The sequence below is a fragment of the Phocoena sinus genome, chromosome 11 (assembly GCF_008692025.1).
Source record: "Phocoena sinus isolate mPhoSin1 chromosome 11, mPhoSin1.pri, whole genome shotgun sequence".
Classification (NCBI taxonomy): Eukaryota; Metazoa; Chordata; class Mammalia; order Artiodactyla; family Phocoenidae; genus Phocoena; species Phocoena sinus.
The window spans coordinates 73,873,335-73,891,169 of record NC_045773.1 but is presented as its reverse complement, the minus strand read 5'-3'; the positions used below and the strand labels follow the sequence as shown (position 1 = coordinate 73,891,169).

The 17,835-nt window shown below is 42.2% G+C and overlaps 1 protein-coding gene across 2 annotated transcripts in view; it reads right to left on the bottom strand.

The window, feature by feature from the left end:
• RUNX2 (RUNX family transcription factor 2) overlaps window positions 1-17,835 on the bottom strand; it is a 126,811-nt gene that overhangs the window by 27,497 nt on the left and 81,479 nt on the right. For both annotated transcript variants that reach the window (XM_032649928.1, XM_032649929.1), the window contains exon 5: window positions 8,548-8,709. In XM_032649928.1, the coding sequence (XP_032505819.1) occupies window positions 8,548-8,709 (162 nt within the window). The remainder of the gene's footprint in view (window positions 1-8,547; window positions 8,710-17,835) is intronic.

Sequence of the window (17,835 nt, the reverse complement as noted above, 5' to 3'; positions counted from 1 at the left end):
TCTAAATGCGAAACACATTGCAAAGAGACTTGGAAATAAAAATATACAGTGCTCATGCATACTCTTACTGTGCTATTTCCTGTCCTTATCAGTCATAAAAGTTTCTCTTGTTTTGTCCTTTATTTGTTTTCCCAGGTGAATAAAATCTTCATTCTCCTTTTTCCCTTTCTTCTTCCATTTTTTCCTACATGCCAATCTTCCTTTTTTTTTTCTATTGTCTTTTCCACTAATATTTTTTCCATTAAACATTCACTGAGCACCTACTATGCACCAATATCCCATGCAAGGATGTGTGAGACACAGTCCTGCCCTTGGAGAAGCCTATCTTCTACGAAAGGGGAAAGGCATATAATGAAATTATTACTAAAGGAAAATACATACACATTAGAGATGTGCCCAAAGTACAGGGACGAGAAATGGAGGAGAGAGTGATTCACTTGGAGGAAAGTGGTGGTTGGGAAGAGGATGCCTGAAGAAGGATCAGTCGGGCCCTGTCCAGCCAATGCAGAGAAATGGGCTGGCCCGCAAGTATGAGGGATACTTGAGGAATGCCAGCCACTCTTAGGAGAAAAGGAGCATCCTTTACCTAGAAGAGCTGAGTATTTGTGGAGGCAGCTATCAATCCATAACATAAATGGATTGGTATTTTTTAGCTTGGGTCTGTGCTGTACTTGAATTGATGGGAACGACCACCTAAAGGTAAATGTTTCTATGGGCAAAACCAAAGAAAAAAATTTTAATTAAAATATGGGCCAAGGGGCTTCCCTGGTGGCGCAGTGGTTGAGAGTCCACCTGCCGATGCAGGGGACACGGGTTCGTGCCTCGGTCCGGGAAGATCCCACATGCCGCGGGGCGGCTGGGCCCGTGAGCCATGGCCGCTGAGCTTGCGCGTCCGGAGCCTGTGCTCCGCAACGGGAGAGGCCACAACGGTGAGAGGCCCGCGTATCGCAAAAAATAATAATAAATAAATTTTAAACATAAAATAAAATAAAATAGGGCCAGGGACTTTCCTGGTGGTCCAGTGGTAAAGAATCCACCTTACAACGCAGGGCACGTGGGTTTGATCCCTGGTCATGGAACTAAGATCCCACATGCCGCGGGGCAACTAAGCCGCCTCAACTAGAGAGCTCATGCGCCCTGGAGCCCTTGTGCCACAACTAGGGAGAGAAAATACGCATGCCACAACTAGAGAGAAGCCCGCGTGCCACAACGAAGAGCCTGAGCAGCGTGCTGCAACCCGATGCAGCAAAAAATATAAATAAATAAAATGAATAAATATTTTTTTTTAAAAATGGGCCAAAGATAAGGAAAACCATAATCTGGACCATTTGGGGACAGTTGCTGAGACAGAGGACTTGTTCCCCCAGGTAGGAATGCATGAAATGCTTTCTAAAAAGAAATATCACTAAGTCAGTAACAAAAGGAAATGGGGTGGTAGAATTCAGAGGTGCAGGGAGAACAGTCTGGATGTTTTTATAAAATTTAATAACATCCTTACAATGGAATCCCATTCAGTAGTAAAAAGAAATGAGCTATCTGGCCATGAAAAGATACAGAGGAATCTTAAATGCACACTGCCAAGTGAAAGAATCCAGTCTGAAAAGGCTACATACTGAAAAGGCCAATTATATGATATTCTGGAAAAGGCAAAAATATAGAGACAGGAAAAAGATCAGTGGTTGCCAGGGGCTGGGGGGCAGTTGGGGAAGGAGAAGTAGGTGGAGCACAGGAGATTTTTTTAGGGCAATGAAACTATTCTCTGTGATTCTGTAATGGTGGCTGCATGGCACTATGCATTTGGCAAAATCCACAGGAGTACACAACACTGAGAGTGAACCCTAATGTAAACTATGGACTTTAGTTAACGATAATACATCAATATTGGTTCATCAATTGTACCACACAAATGCAAGATGTTAATAATATGAAAAAGTGGCCAGTGGGGATGGTGTGGGGGAGAGATATAGGAACTCTGCACCTTATGCTCAATTTTTCTGTAAATCTAAAACTGCTCTAAAAAACAGAGCATTCATTTGAAAACAAATATATATGATAGCATGTTCCTACTCTTTTGAAGCTAATGACATAACTTAGTTCTTCCACTAGCATTTATCAGGTCACGCAAGCTTTCTTTACCAAAAGTCCTAAGTACAACAAATCCCTGGACAGACATGATCGTACTCCCTGCAGAAGCTCTGAGACACGTAGGTGGGCAATTTTGTGTAATTCACTTACACAGGACCATTGAGGCACAATAACTTAACTGACACACCTGAGAACAGTGCAAAGAGTCTTTAGTGACAGTGAAACTAAAACTCAGGTTTCCTTGGTTCAACTGTCTCCACCCTCTTCTCAGATCACAGTGAACCACAGAAGCCACTGTGTCATTCAAAAATTAACTTTAATACTTTTGGTGAAGCTAGGTTCAAGCTCCCAAGCTTTCTTCTATGAAAAGAAAGGGATTAGAGCAAACCTTTCAATAAAATGTGTCACCATGTCTTTGCCATCCCTGCATAAGCATGATTGCTTTCATTACTGAGTCTTTTCTCCATATGTGGGTGGTTGTACATGTATCAAAAATACATCGTCATAGAAACGACTGACAAGAACCACGTATAAAGTCAGAGTCGAACCGTGTACACAGGTTTCATTCTGTGCTTCGGTAGCTCAGTCTAGCTACAAGTAGCAGTAACTAGTCATACAACCAAGTTTAGTCAACTTTGTGAGCTGGGCCAACTATCCCCCACTGATGTCGTAGGAACGGAAACCACTTCTTGCATCCTCAGCACCAGTAACTCAAAAGTTATGCTCAACTGAGGTCCAGGGAGGCCCTGGAAAACTGGGCCTACAGCAGTAAGATAAAAAATATCCTCTGCTCATGTCAGAAAATAGCCCATTTCTAAAGAAAGCAAGATGAACTGCAACTTACGGAATGCAAAAAGAACCCAACCGATCACAGTCAATGTTATAGGGAAGAATATTGAATGTTCAATTGGTAACACAGGGCTTGCCTTTGTTTAGGGTCCATTAAATTTAATAACTTCCCCCTCTGTGGCTTTAAACAGAGAACGTCTTCAAAATAAGAGTGGCTCCTATTAAACTTAATTACTTGCCCATAGCTGCGATGGCAGAGGTGTGTCTACCAAATAGGTGGGTCTTAAGAAAGGAAGGGTTCTACAGTAAAAAAAAAAAGGAGATGGTCTAGTGTTTTATTATAGTTGCTTTAACTTTCTGGTTTATTAGTATTAATTGCTGGAGTTTTCCTTTTTACCTCTCTTAAGGCATCACTCCCTCCTGTGAGTTGAGTGGCCCTGCTAAAATTAATGTCCACATATACTTGAAACATTACTGAAGCTGCTGGTTCCAAACCCTCAACCAGGGGAGCTGACAGAAACTCGGCTATAAGCGACATTTAAAAAATGAACTACCTCAAACACCTCCGGCTTTGAAATGACATGAAACAATCCTCCCGCTAGACCTTGAGTGAGGACATGGAGTTTTTCCACTGCAGTTTCTAGATTTTGTGGTAGTAATAAAATAATTTTTAGGAACTTTTTATTAGACTAATCCCTATTCCATTCTCTGCTGCCCTTTGGAAATATTAGAGTTGAGCGACTAAGAGTCATAAAAATTGAGACATCTTTAATAGTCCTGTACAGTTGATTAAGTGGAATTCGTCGATATTTAAATATCTTGAAAGAAGGAATTCAAGACTATTTGCTTAAACAGGAAAAAAAAAAAACCCTTCAAAAAGATTACAGTTCTTAACTCTGTCTCATGTAAAATGATCCTACAATTGCAGAGAAAAATCATCCACACAACCTGTATTGGCCTCTCCCAGGGTACCTGAGGCAGCCAATGTGTACGACCTTGCATCTCTAATTCATGTATCCTACCACACTAAGAGACCTCCAGAAAGGATCAGAGAGGTCCATGGGCACAATGACCAAGACTGCAGAAAAATGCCTGTATAAACCCCTTCCACCTCGTGTATGCCAAAGAGTGGTACAGACTTAGGTTAATCTAAGATACTTCACTCAGATGGGTGGGGCGAGGAGGAGTTATTTGCAGTGAGTAACCAACCCAACGTACAGTCTCTGCTAGGAGGCTACCAATAGCTCACACTCTTACCCACCAGTCAAAGAATAAGACTCAATAAACAGCTGTGCTTCTTTTCCTAAGAGTATAATTACATAAACTACATTTTGAAAGTCAGTAATTATTTATCTACGTACTATTTTTTAATGAGCTCCAGAAAAGTAATTATCACCTTTGTGTTAAGCCTCACAAGTGCTTTGAACATCAAAAATGCCATGGGTGATAATACTACAATGATGAAGCCAGGCAACGGTTTGGTTTGTTGTCAAGGTTCCCTGCTTGTCTTGCCACACGCCTTGCTCTTTAATAGAATCAGTGAGAAATAACTTTGGCTACCTCTGTGTAGTGAATCTTCTTTTAGGATCATATAAGATGAAATGAGATAATGTATAAAATCTCTGGGGATCGGGGGGTGCCACTTAAATACAGATTATTATGTGATAAGGCCATACTTTACCACAGTAAGTATGGTGGGGAGGGGAACCATCCCCTACAGGGCTTCTGCTGCACTAGGTATCTCTAGACTGGTTTCTGCTTGATTTTTATAATTCGGCTGGATATGAACTAAACTCAATACAATAAGGTAGACCCTATTAGTCAACCAGACGACAATAATTTACTGTTCAGCCATAACTTGTAACCACTGCTATTGTTCTTGTTATACTATTGAAGGCCACTCAAGGTTAAGGAAATATTTTCTGAATCTTTGTACTGCCCCCGTGAACTTCAAGATACCTGGGTTTGTATCTTTCTTTGCGATAAAGTAGAGAATGTTAGTGATGTATCTTTATCATCTTATTTTATTTACTCCTTGCTTCCATAAAGAATTTGAGGGAGACTACAGGAGCTATGTGGTATAATACCATTGTCATTATCATAATTCATTAAGTTTGAGCATTTGCAGCCGCACTTGAAAAATTACTCAGAAGAAAGGGTAACAAAAAAGAAGTTGTAAAATTGGATTCTCTGAAGGTCTTTAAACAGATTAAATCATGGTCTTCCTTTGCAATGGTCTTTTAGGATGAAACGGAATTTCTTTAGGAATATTTCTTTCTGAAAGATCTTTCTGGTCCCCTTTATTCCTATGACTCCTTGGAAAAGAACCTTAGCACGCCTAGTTACATCTAAGTGTAATTTAACATCTTCTATTTTCTGACACTATAACTGAATAGTTGTATTCTCTTAGTGCTTTATTGAGTTTTTGTGAATGGCTCCCAACTGCTTTTAGCTCTATAAAAATTTATAAGTCTATGGAATAATAATAATAATGACAAACATTTATTGAGTACTTCTATGTGTTAGGCACTGTGTTAAGTGCTTTATGAATGTCATATGAGTATCAACTTGTTTAGATATTTCATGGTGATTTTTGTTTTAAATATACTCTGTAGCCATCCATTTTAGAAAGCAAATAATCCCTTTAAAAGTTTAGATTTTTACCTACTGATTCATTTAAACCAGGACTTGCCTACAAATTATATACAGACATACAATTTTTACAAAACAATGTTAGCTTCATCATCTCAGCTACAATCTGTTTAGCACATATTGTGTGTCAGGCCTGCCCTAGGCACTTTACACTAAGCATCTCATTTAATCCTCACAGTAACCCCAAGAGATAAATATTATATCCCTGTTTGACAAATAATAAAACTAAGTTTCTGAGATGTAAGAAACTTGCCTGATATATGTGTGAGTTAGAATTCAAACCTGGGTCTGAACCTCCAACCCTACTGTATAAGTGAGGAATTTTATTCTTTCTCACCCAAGATCACTTGAGAATGTTTTGTGTATCCCTTCATATAGCGAGATGAGAACTGATGTCTCTACACAGTAAAACAGGAACTGTTCTGGAAAGCATCTTAAAAAGTGAACACAGAGCTACTTGGAGATGGAGACAGAGGTTAATATTTTAGCTGCCCGTGTTACAGAGACATAGCATCCTGGAACTTAGGGATACCTTTAGATATTGAGGGGAATAAGAAGAAGAGAGTACGCAACTTGGTACCTGAGAACTTATGAGACAGGCTCCTCTCCAAGAAGTGTCCTAGGACCAGTCCCCAGGGAACTGAAAATGGGGCTCACTCCAGATGATTTGGTCCCCTAGTCCACCAGGCAGCGCCCTGGGCTGCAGACACAGGCCCACACCCAAGAGCAAGGTCAGAAAAAGCAAGGCTCTTCTAGTTCCCTTACAGTCCACTTCTAGTTCTTTCTTCCTGATTCCCTACTGCTGACAAGAAGGATTTTCTGTTCTCTTCGCTTTAATGTTTATACAGAACCTCCCACCCTGGCACCATGTTACTTTGCCAGGAACAACTCATAGAGATGTTTGGGGTGGGAGGAAAAAAACTGGACTAAACTCAGTCTCAAACTAGTTTAAAGCAGAGGCCCGTTCCCACCATTGGCCTCAGATCAATATACGGCTGGGTAATTAACCAGTTTCTGTCTCCTCTGTGAAATGAGAAAAGCTGTGTTGTGTTCGTTTATGGAAATGTTTCAATTAATTATCAGTACATTGCCTCCAAATAATCTGGCTGCTCCGTATCACACATGTAAGTGATAAAATGCCATTTTCAGTGTTACTTTCAACGGTTTTCCCACTGAATTCACATGCGAATACCCCTCAGCGAGAAAATGCTGGAGATAAGTGTCTCTAAGGCTGCGATCACTCCCTGAGGTTTTTTGTTTTTTTTTTTTTTTTTTTTTCCCTCCAGGTACTGCCAGAGGACAAACAGCAAAATCTGCTTCAGCCACAGAGGGTTGGACAGACGGAAGCCCCAGAGGACCCTAAACAGAAACCAAGTTTGCACAAATCTGTCCCGGCCAAGTGTCACCTTGGCCCCGTGTAAGACAAAACGGACTCAGTCTAAACTACAGAAGGAATGACCAGAACTAACTCAACACCCACCACCCAACACTATACCTACGATCCCGCGTCAGCCCTGGTTACCCGCCCCCGTACCTTCCTCATCCTTTCCTGTGTCGTTAACTGATGTTTGCCAATGGGAGGGAGTCATTCCAGTCAAGGGAAATGATCACTAAAATTCTATACTCTGCACACTTCCCCAACAAATACCATGTGATTCATGACAATAAGAACAGCGGTCAGAATGAAAAGTGGTCACGTGGTTTTCCAAAGACTCTTGAGGTTTCCCATCCCCACCCCTTCTTTCCCTACTCACCCCTATGGGAGTCCGTCTGTGGCAGAAAATGTGAAGGCATTAGGACCAGAGAGCCCTTTCCTGCTATTTGCTTGAGAAACAAAGCCTTCCCTCCTCCCAAGTTGAAAGAAATAAAGGAGTCTGAGCTAGTCACAACCTGCAAGCCTGCTGGCGGCCCGTCAGCTTGCCAGTGGTGCAACTCAGCGGAGTGAGTACCGGCTTCGAGCTTTGCAGAAAATAAGAGAGGGAGAGAAAACAGAGACAGAAACACAAAGAGAAAGAAAGAAAGGCATTAACCTGGCCAGGAGTCAAACAGGTGCATGGCGCCCGAACGCTGAGGAGAGTGTCTGGCGAATAGAGGATCCAACTGTGTGTGCCCCTGGGGGGCTGCTTCTGTACTGATGGGGGCAGGGCTGCGGTCTGGATGTCAAGGGGTGGATGACAGATTTTTTTTTCTTATTCACAGGACTCATATGGTTGGCCAAGAGCCTTTAACTTTCCTCCGCTTGTCAGTCTGACATCTTCGTGGATACTCTCTGGCTCCCTGGGATGAATTCTCCATGAGAGAGAGGGGCAGCCAGGATGTTAATCACACACGCTGCCACCATGAGTCACAGAATTTTGTGGTGCCTTTGGAAGAGGGGGTGTGTGAGCCCCAGGGCTGCCACGTTGACAGCAACAGCAGTGAGCTGTGTGATTCGTGGAGAGGCTGCCTCGGTCTTGAGCTGGCCGCTCAGAGGCCATACATGGCCTTTTAAGACTCTTACAGCCCCACTGCACTTGGAGTGACACATGTCTGGCAAGGATCTGAAGTTTGCAGGCGCTCTCTCTCAGAACTGGCTACCTGGGACTCCTGGGATTTAAGAGCCTCTAGAAACGGAGGGCTGTGCCTTCAGGCTGTCATTTGGCTTTCAGGCAGACGTTAGGAACAGAAAGGAACACAAGCAGAGGAAGGCCTGGTACAAGACCCTCAGGAGAAGGCCCCAGTTAGGAGACAGAGCCAACCAAAGGGCATGCAATTCAGTGGGACTGAAACTGGGAGGGCACTGAGTGTCATCTTAGACAAGGATGCCATCTCTGGTGGACTTGCAGTCTCTTGACTTCAATTTAAGTTCAAGCACTCAGTAGCCCCATAATTCAGAAGACCTGGTTTGCAGCTGTCAGACCCTTGTCCACATGCCTCTGATGGAGAGTTACTGTGAGTGTAGCTGAGACAGCTGGGCTCGTCCCGCAGTCCCAACCCCACCCCTGCACCGGAGTGGGTTTTGAGTTCAAGTGTGGTCTTTACCTGAAATGCGCCTGGGCACGTCGGTGATGGCAGGCAGCCCGGTGCCCCGGGTGGAGGACAGCGGGGTGGTGGAGTGAATGGACGGGGGCGTCATCTGGCTCAGGTACGAGGGGTAGGACTGGTCGTAGGACCACGGTGGGGAAGACTGCGTCTGCCTGGGATCTGGGCAAAGAAGAAACGTCTTTAGCACACCAGCCGCTGTGGCCTTCGAACACACAACCCCAGACTCAGAAAGGATAAAGCAGGGGAAAATCAGAGTATACAAGGACGGTCTATTTCCCACAACTCCACCCTTGCAGGCCCCCTAGGGCACAGAGCTTTCTAGACTTCGCGTCTCTATGAAAGTAACAAAATGGATCGTGTGTAAGGACTATTTGTCTCTCTCACACATAAATATTTCTATTTGGAAAGCCTGTCATTTAAGAAAACAATCTGCTTTGGTTATCGTCACAAAGTTGAATTCCATTTTATTTATTTTCTGTATTTCCTGTATGTTTTTTAATATTACTCCAATGAATAGGTATTACTTATCTCTTTTTTAAAAAGTTAGAAAATTTGGGAACGATTTATTTGATTAAAGAGCAGGTAGACTGTGCCTTTTACTGCTACACATCCAGCCACTATCTTTCAGCCGTGCTTTTTGGTTTGTAAATGATTCCATGATTTTAGCATGTTTCGCTTTCTTTCCAGGCATGTCGAGGGGGTGCCCTTTCCAGTCTGGGGTTTAGGAGGCTGGGGTAGAGACGAGTACAGAAGGGGCAGCATGTAAGGAGAAGAGGAAAGAGGGGAGCCAGTTATGTTATTCTCATGCTAAAGCTACGCCAGAAAATAACCTTTAAGAAAAAAAACAAAACTTAATTTCAAAGCCAACTAAGAACTGAAAAGCTTCATCACCATCCAGTTTCAGTGTTAAGCACATGAGCTTCTGACAGTAAGAAAATGATCCAAAACACAACAGGGAAATGTCTTCAATCCTATTGGAATCTGTTTCAAAGATGTCACGTGTATGGAATGTGGCCTAGTGTTACCTACGGTCACTATAACGATAAAGATAATGGGCTACCAACTGGTTAGAGTGAACTGCTGAGAATCAGCAACATCTTTTGATTTATCTCTGGAGTTTCTTGGAGGTACAAACAGAATCATAAGCACATTTCTCTTATCATTTTTTTTTCTAACTTCACATTTTTAAAATCTTAAACACTCTCATATACCAGGCTGTTCTCAAGACAGCTTTGTATATTAGAATAGCCATGGACTTTGGAATGTGCAGAATTCGGTTCAAGTTCTGAGACTTCTATTTTCTAGCTGTGCGATCTTGGGTTAATTACTCAGTGACTCTGAACCTCAGTTTCCTAATCTGTAAAAGGGGGTGGGGGAGTAATAATATATGAATCACAGGGATGTGGGAATTGCATGAGAAAACTATGTGGAGAGGGCTAGCATAGGAAGCACTCAGTAAGTGTTACTTCTTGTCTTTTAGAAAAACTCTTGGTGACACGAGGATAGTTCCATGGTTAAAACACATCTGAACTGGAGTAAATACATTTGGAATAGGTCTAATTTTAAATTATTCCTATATCACCTATGAGCCTCTGAAAAGGAGAAGCTTAATTTTTGAAAACTATAAATATATTTAAGTCAATTCAGGTTTATTGCTACAAATAAAAGTGAGTGTAACAAAACATGGGTTTTCCTGAGATGATGCCTCTTTTAAAGCCTCTCCGTTTTTCTATACAAAGCCATTTAGTTTCAGCTATTTCTTGTTTATTTGCTCCATTCAGAAATATTTTATTTAAAGACTATCTAAATAGGACATACTTTTCTTGAGTCAAAATAATTAAATACATCTGGATATTTATCTAACGTTACTGTATCAACAGATGTATAGGAAAATTTCATCCAACTCAATTTTAAGGAATATTTACCTGAGTTTGCAATTTGAATAAAAGTATAGCACTGTAGATGGTTAACAGAAAATTTTCCTTCGGAAGTCTAAAGGATGCTTGATCATTAAAGTAATGAACTTTTGTGCTTTAAAATGTTCAAGGCTGACATTGTATAGATCGGCAACATTTCAAATCTGAGTGAGCGGTCCTTGTTATATATCTGATACAGCCATACTTCCTTGCTTTAACCATTAATGTAATTCACTATTCAGATAAACGGTAAATGATCTTCAGATGGAAAAAGATGCATTCCTTACAGCACCAGAAAGCAATTTCACAAAAGTAAGGCCTTCTCTCAAGCACTATTTTCAATAGACAAAAAGGACAAGAACCACATAGCAAAATGAGCAGGGCACACGGGACTCAAATTTGGATTTGAGTTCTAATCTAACATCACCAGATGACTCCCTGAGCAAGTAGTCTAACCTCTATCTCCATCCCTCTACTATAACATGTTGCCAGCAGTATTGGGCTCTCTGCCTGCAAGTGGGGGAAAAGTACAAAGAAATCTAAAGAATGACTAAAATCATTGACATTTAGACATATCACGAAGGAATCAGGGAACTTAGCTTGGATGTAACATACAGCCTTTCATTTCTCCTTAAGCTGAGAGGCAGGCCAGTACAGGGGGAAAGAAGGGGGCTTTCTGATGAGAGCATCTGAGTTGGAGTCCCAGCTCTGCTATCTGTGAGCTGGATGACCTCAGCTGTATTAGCTAACTCTCTGAACCTCAGTTTCCTCATCTGGAAAATGAAGCAGCATAACATGGTAAAGTGAACATAGCAAAGTGCTCACGTGTGCTGGCTGGGCAGACAAGCCTAGGCTTGAATCACAGCTCCTCACTTTGCTGAGCAAGTCACTTAAACTTTGGGGGCCTCAATGGCTCATCTGTAAAATGGGAATCATGACACTTATTAGGGCTCCTGTGAGCATTACATGAACTAGGCCTTCTTTAAGGCCGAGTTCTTCTAAGGCCTAACTTCTAAGTTATCTGACACTCTTGGCACATACTAAGTATATAATAAATAGATATGATTATTGCTATCTGTAAAGTGAGTATAATTATAACTACTATCATTTTTGTTTACAGAATTAGGTGAAATAATACAAGTAAAAGCCTTTTGTAAAGTACTATATGAAAATGATTATTCTTCTCTCTAGGAGCTCATATCACGTGGCCAAGGCCCTACCGTGTTTCATGGGGTGTTTTTTAATGTTGCTGAGCTTTAATTTCCTCATCTGTAAAATGGGATACTATCTCAGAGCGTGTCATAAGGATTAAATAACATACAGCAAGTGGCTAATTATCATTATTCAAAAAAATTAAAAATCTGACTCTAAACTATCCAGGGTGGTTGGGTTGTCTAGTGTTAAGTCTTGAAGATTTCCAAGATCAGACTCAGCACAATTCAGTATAATGCCTGGCTCACAGTAGGTGCTCAATAAATAACAATTGCATGGACCTCCCAGGGTGGCTGGAGTGAATAACAGAATTTTATAATGAAGTAGTAATTAGTCCTTCTCTAACTTCCCCTTAGGCTACAAAAGAACTTGTTATTGGTGATGCTTTAGCTTTGACATAAACTTCCTGACTGCTGGAATATATACTAGAACAGTCTATCAAAGGATAGCTTTCCTTTGAGTGGAGGTCCTTCCTGAAGATATCCAAGATTAGCAAAAAGAACTTCTCACTAGCCTTAAACAAGTGAGAAGATCTCGATCTCTCTCTCTTTTTTTTTTCTTTCTCAGAGGACAGGCCAGCCAATCTCTCTTCCAAGTTCACTGTCCTAAGATTCTATGATAATGACCTACTTAAGAAGAGAGAGTTACTAAAGAAAAATAAAACACGAGAACTGCCATATAGGGCTCACTAGATCTAGTGTAAGGAATTTTAAAAGGCAACAGTAATCTTTAAAAAATAATAATAATAATGGTCTCCAAGCACCCCAGGGCTTCTCTAATACCCTGTGAATGAGGCCTCAACAATCCCAGCTCCCCAACGTCTGGCCGGTGTGATATTGGATGAATTACATAACCTATCTAACTTCAAGGTGCCTAACGTGTATAATGGGAATAAATAAGAAGAGCTCCCTCTTCAATTTGTTTTAAAGATTAAATGAGGTAATGTAGGAAAGAGCTTAGCACATGGAAAGAACCCAATAAATGTTCACCACTGTTAAAGCATCTACTTTACTGAGCCTTCATTCTGTATTTATGTTTCCAGCCCATAACCTCTTATTCTAGCAAAGGGCCATTTTTAGAAAGCTTCCTGTAGTTTTGAAGTCTGCCATTTGGAGACCATATCTGCACCGGTCGCTTTGATACCCTTTACAATCATTTAACCTGAATCGTGTTCCTTCTTAGTCTTAAGCTTCTCCCAGACCAAGAAGTCCTAATCTGTTTAGTGTGTTTTCTAATACTGTATGCTTCAACTTTTTTCAAACTTTTAGTGGGGCGGGGGGGGGAAGAAAAAGGCTATAAAATAGCCATAAAATGTCCAATCACTAAGAAAATGTAATCCTATCATAAATATATGATTACATCATATTTGCTTTGTTGTGGACAATTATTAATGCTTACAATAGAGAAAAGTCACCTTAACCTGATCTCATAAACGATTTCTGAACTCAACTTCCTGAAGAAACCTGAGACCTCTGAGATTCACTCTGAACTTGGATGAGTCAGAGCAGGTGACAGATGTTTTTAGGCACCGCCGGTCAATCCTAAGGTTACTAATAGGGAAGAGTGAGTATAGGGCCTAGCTCTGAGACAAACCTACTAATTAACCATTAACAAACAAGAAACTGTCTTCATCAATCTCAGGCCCCACAGGGCTAGTAGAACTTATTCCTTTCCTATACCCCATGCAGAGTTGTACTGAATGTTTTGTCCTTTTGAGTCTGCAGAAACATGGAGGGAAGTACCCTGTCCTTCCACTCCAACACAGACAAGAATATCCTTGATTTTTTGGGTCTCAGAGGCTCGAGGTGCCAATCATCGCCTTGATACTACATCCTGGGTGACCAGAGATTACCTATGAGCACCCACAAGTTTTCAGAAAATAACTGAACTCTATTTCACAGACATTCCCAAAAGACAAGAAAACTGCTGTTGAACTTGAAATCGTTTTAGGGTGCTTTAAAAACGATAATTCATTATTTTCCTATGGCAATCTTCGGAAACAGCAACAATATTACTTTTATTACTATATTCTAGAAATTCAAAGCATTGACAGAAGTTTTTATATAGATATGACAATTTAGAAACAAAACCCTGGGTGCTGGTTTTTTTATGAGCACATACTCTTTTGTGCTTGGGAAACCTGAAATACTAAAGAGCACAGGAGCGGTTTAATAGGACTCCACCCCTATTTCTCCCCAAACTTCTCTCCTTTCACCTAACAAAGGGGAGGGGGGAGTTTAAAGGGAAGTCATAATCAAGTATGACCTGTAACATAAACTTGAGAGAGAAGATCAGGTCTTCCCTATACAATGGGCTGCTGTGCTCACAGCAGGATGTGACTAATCACAATGACTCAATGGGAGAGAAGAGAAAGAAGCAGAAGACCTAGGGCAGGGCAGAGCTCCTGGAGGCACTGGGGACGACACCAAGGAGAAAACAGTCTCCAGTCTAACTGGGAACCCGTGATAGGAACCGCCACCAGGCTTCCGAGGCCAGGCTAGTGACTGGACACCTCAGACCTACAGCTGTACAATTCCACAAGAAACTGTAGACCAAATCTAACTACTAAGAGCTCAGCTTAAATAAAGAGGAGCCAGTCACTTGACAAAAAGAATCCCTTCAGCATTTGTTCCAACTGAGGCAATGTCTGTTGGACAAATTTTAAAAAGACACCAGAGAGGCACAAACTACTGTGTGTAAGACAGGCTCAAGGACGTTTTGTACCACAAGGGGAATACAGCCAATATTCTGTCATAACTGGAAATGGAAAGTAACCTTTAAATATTGTATAAAAGCTTAAAAAAATTTTTTTTAATTAAAAAAAAAAAAAAAGACACCAGAAGTCCAGGGGCCCACATACACTTCGCACTTTCTCTCCCAACGCACTGAAGTTGAGGGCAAGGTTCTTATTTAGCTATCCCTTTTTCACCTACAAAGTACCAATCGTCATTACTGCCACCTTAACAGGGCTTTTGGGGTGGGGGGGGCAGTTTTTACATGCTATTCTGGTGAGTCAGCAAACCATCCATTTTTATTGTGACGAACAGCTTCTGTACGCCTACATGGCAGTGCAATGGTCTAAGGGATAGATAAGTAACAAAAGACATTTCTTGCCGTGCAAAAGCTTATACATGCAGGTGGGGAAAGTAAGACTAACAGATATAAAACAAGTAACTTAAAAATGTTCAAAGTATGTACCTGTGTTTTTCAAAAAGCTCTAAAGATAGACATGAACCACAGGACACCAATATCAGTGTGAATTTTGTAAGATCTCCTTCTAGGGTGGTGTTCCTTCAGCTTAGGCTACTTGGACATTGAGCCATCCGCTTTCCATTCTATAGACCCCAAAACATAGAAGTACAGGAGGCAACATTCCCAGGAGATGCTCAAAAATTGATGCTACTTGGGGGAGAAGTGGTTCACACGTCTTAAGTGGTCTTTGCATCAGGCAAAAAATGGAGACAACCATTTATCTAAACCGTGGATATGAGGAAAGCAAGCTCTCTCCCTTGAGTTGGACCACAGCTTCTGAAGTTCAATAACGGATATGGGGAAAAGGAAGCAGGGCCATGCATTTCCTAAAATGATTTGTAAAGAGTCATGGGCTCTAAGAGTATCCAGGCTTTCAAATGACTGAGAAGCTAAATTTCATGTCTGCCTACTTGAACTCTGAACACTTGGGGTCATAATAAGAGAGGAATAAAGAGACAGATGGTTAGAAAAAAAGGCACCGTAGGAAAAGGAACTGACTCCAGGAGAACAGGGAGAAGTCTCTTAATGAAGAAGTTTGAGTGGGGAGAGCAGAGTGGGCAGAGAGCTTTAGAAAAGCCCAGGGAAAGGTACACGTGGAAACTCAGTGGTTGCTATTAACAAGCCCCCTTTGGTAAACACTCTGGTTAGACGCCTGTGGGTGTGAATGAAGGGCTGCTTTCCTAAGAACCGCTCGCAACAGGGCACACCTTGGACACGGTACTGAACTTCACGCAGACACGGGAGGAAACAAGTCAACAGGGGCCAAGCCTGAACCAGCACACGAGCGACTGCTTCCTGTCTGTGCTGCCAGTGGGCTGCTGTGTAACGTGGCAGGACAGGGGCCGGTGATTTCTGCCATGTGCGCCCCAGTGAGCACCTGCTGTATCTGGGGAGCCCAGTCCATTCAGAGAGCATCACATTCCCATCCCTTCCCCTCCACCCATTTCCCCCTCCTCAGCACTCAACTTGGGCTGTGCAAACCTCCAATATTTCATGAGAAAACTGGGGTACTTAAAATGAACTGCATAGACAGTTCTCCTAGTTGAAGATTACGCCTCTCCCTTGAAACCAGGGTCAAAGTCAATCATCTCAATGGAGAGAGGCAGCTTTACAATTTCCTACCCTAGACTATTTCTGTCATATTACTGTCATTCATAAGGCAAATATACTCACATTCTTACCTCCGTGAATTCCCATTTCCAAACATTTACACTAAATGCTAAATCTTAAATTCTATGTCTTCTCTAATAACCCTGCTAACTAGACTGGAGTTTTAGAATGAGCTCTCCCACTCACTCCCCGTTCTCCTGACCAAGAGGGAACACCATCGGAAAACAAACAGGCACTTCCAAGTGCAGGGGGAGCGCTGGATGGGGGCTTCTGGCACTAATTGTGCAGCTGTGCACCAATAGTTCACCTTCTCTGAGTATCGCTGTCGTCAGGTGTAGATGAGAATGCATGGGTTATCTCTAAGATGTTTTCCAGCAATGAAATGCTATGATTCTAACTACTCGGAGAATTGGGCTCCCAACCCTCAGTCCTTTCTGGAGTCGGTAGCTGCAACAGCAAGGACCAAAGCCGCGCTGAGCTGATCTGGGGCGGCTGGGAGAGGAAATGATGGGGGCTGACACTCGCGGTGTGTCCCATCACAGAGCGTTGTGGCCCACGTTGGCAGAGTAGGCACCGAGAGCGGGATTTTGACTCCCCTCCTGTCCCCAGCCAGGCGGTCTCCAGCTGACTAAAGTGGCCACCAGAATCGCTCGGCAGACCACCAGCCCAGCCGATTCCAGAGCTTAAGGCTGAAATCTGAGAAAAAAGCAGCAACCTGTTCGGATAGAACCGGATGCTACGCAGGGTGCACCGGGCATGATGAGTTATGTGTCAGTACAAACAATGGGAGGAGGGGGACCTAGTAAATCCTAGAGGACCATGGTGGGGAAGAGAATGAGAAATGACAGGTACAGCCTGAGACGTCACAGCCCCTAACAAAATGTCAAAAGAAAAACCAGAAGGAAGTTAAGACAAGGTAATGAGAAGTGCCTTTTTTCAGTACCACCAATTTGGGACTGGAAGGAACTCATCACTGTCTTACAGAAAATGAGGGAATTTTCTTATTTTCTTTTTAGTTAGGGCTTCTCGCTGACAGAGCAGAGTCTGCAGAGTTCTTCCTTGTATTAAGGAAAACATGTCTCCCTGGAACTCCACTCACTCCTCATTGTAGCTTTGCTGCCTGGGATTCCTCATCCACATGACAGTTATTATATTATTTGAAGATAATGCCTTTAAAGCTTACGACCTGATAGACAGTACTTTTACATTCTCTTACTCCATTTACCTAGAAAAACCTAATAGGAGAAACAAAAGGCTATACCATATGTCACACCTAACCTGGCCTCAGCCTCGGCACATCCGGGACCTCAGTGTAAAGGTAGCAGAGGGAAGGGAACTAGCTACAAACAGGTAGGACCAGAATTTGAGAAATAACTGGGATGTGGTGCTGGCCAGGGGAAGTGACCTTAGTTCAAATCACAGTATTGAAGTGGATGCAGGAAATTCAAGTTCAAATCAGGTTATTAACATCTAGTGGGTGAGATTATAGCAGTCGGGGTGTTACAGAAGGTCCCCAGACATGGTGAATCCTGTTGTCGGATGGATGATGGTATTGTCCATGGTTCCAAGAACTGGCTCCCACTCCTTCGTTCAAAAAATATCTAGAGTACTTCCTCTGGTACTCTGCTAGGTTCTAGAGATATTAATGGTGAGTAAAGAGTCTGCCTGCCCTCACAGAGTTTACAGTTTGGTGGGAGAGGCTGACATTAATCAACTAATCATATAACTGTGATAAGTGCTAAAAAGGAGATGTCCTTGGCATCATAAGAATGTACAGTGGGGGACTCCAGCCAAG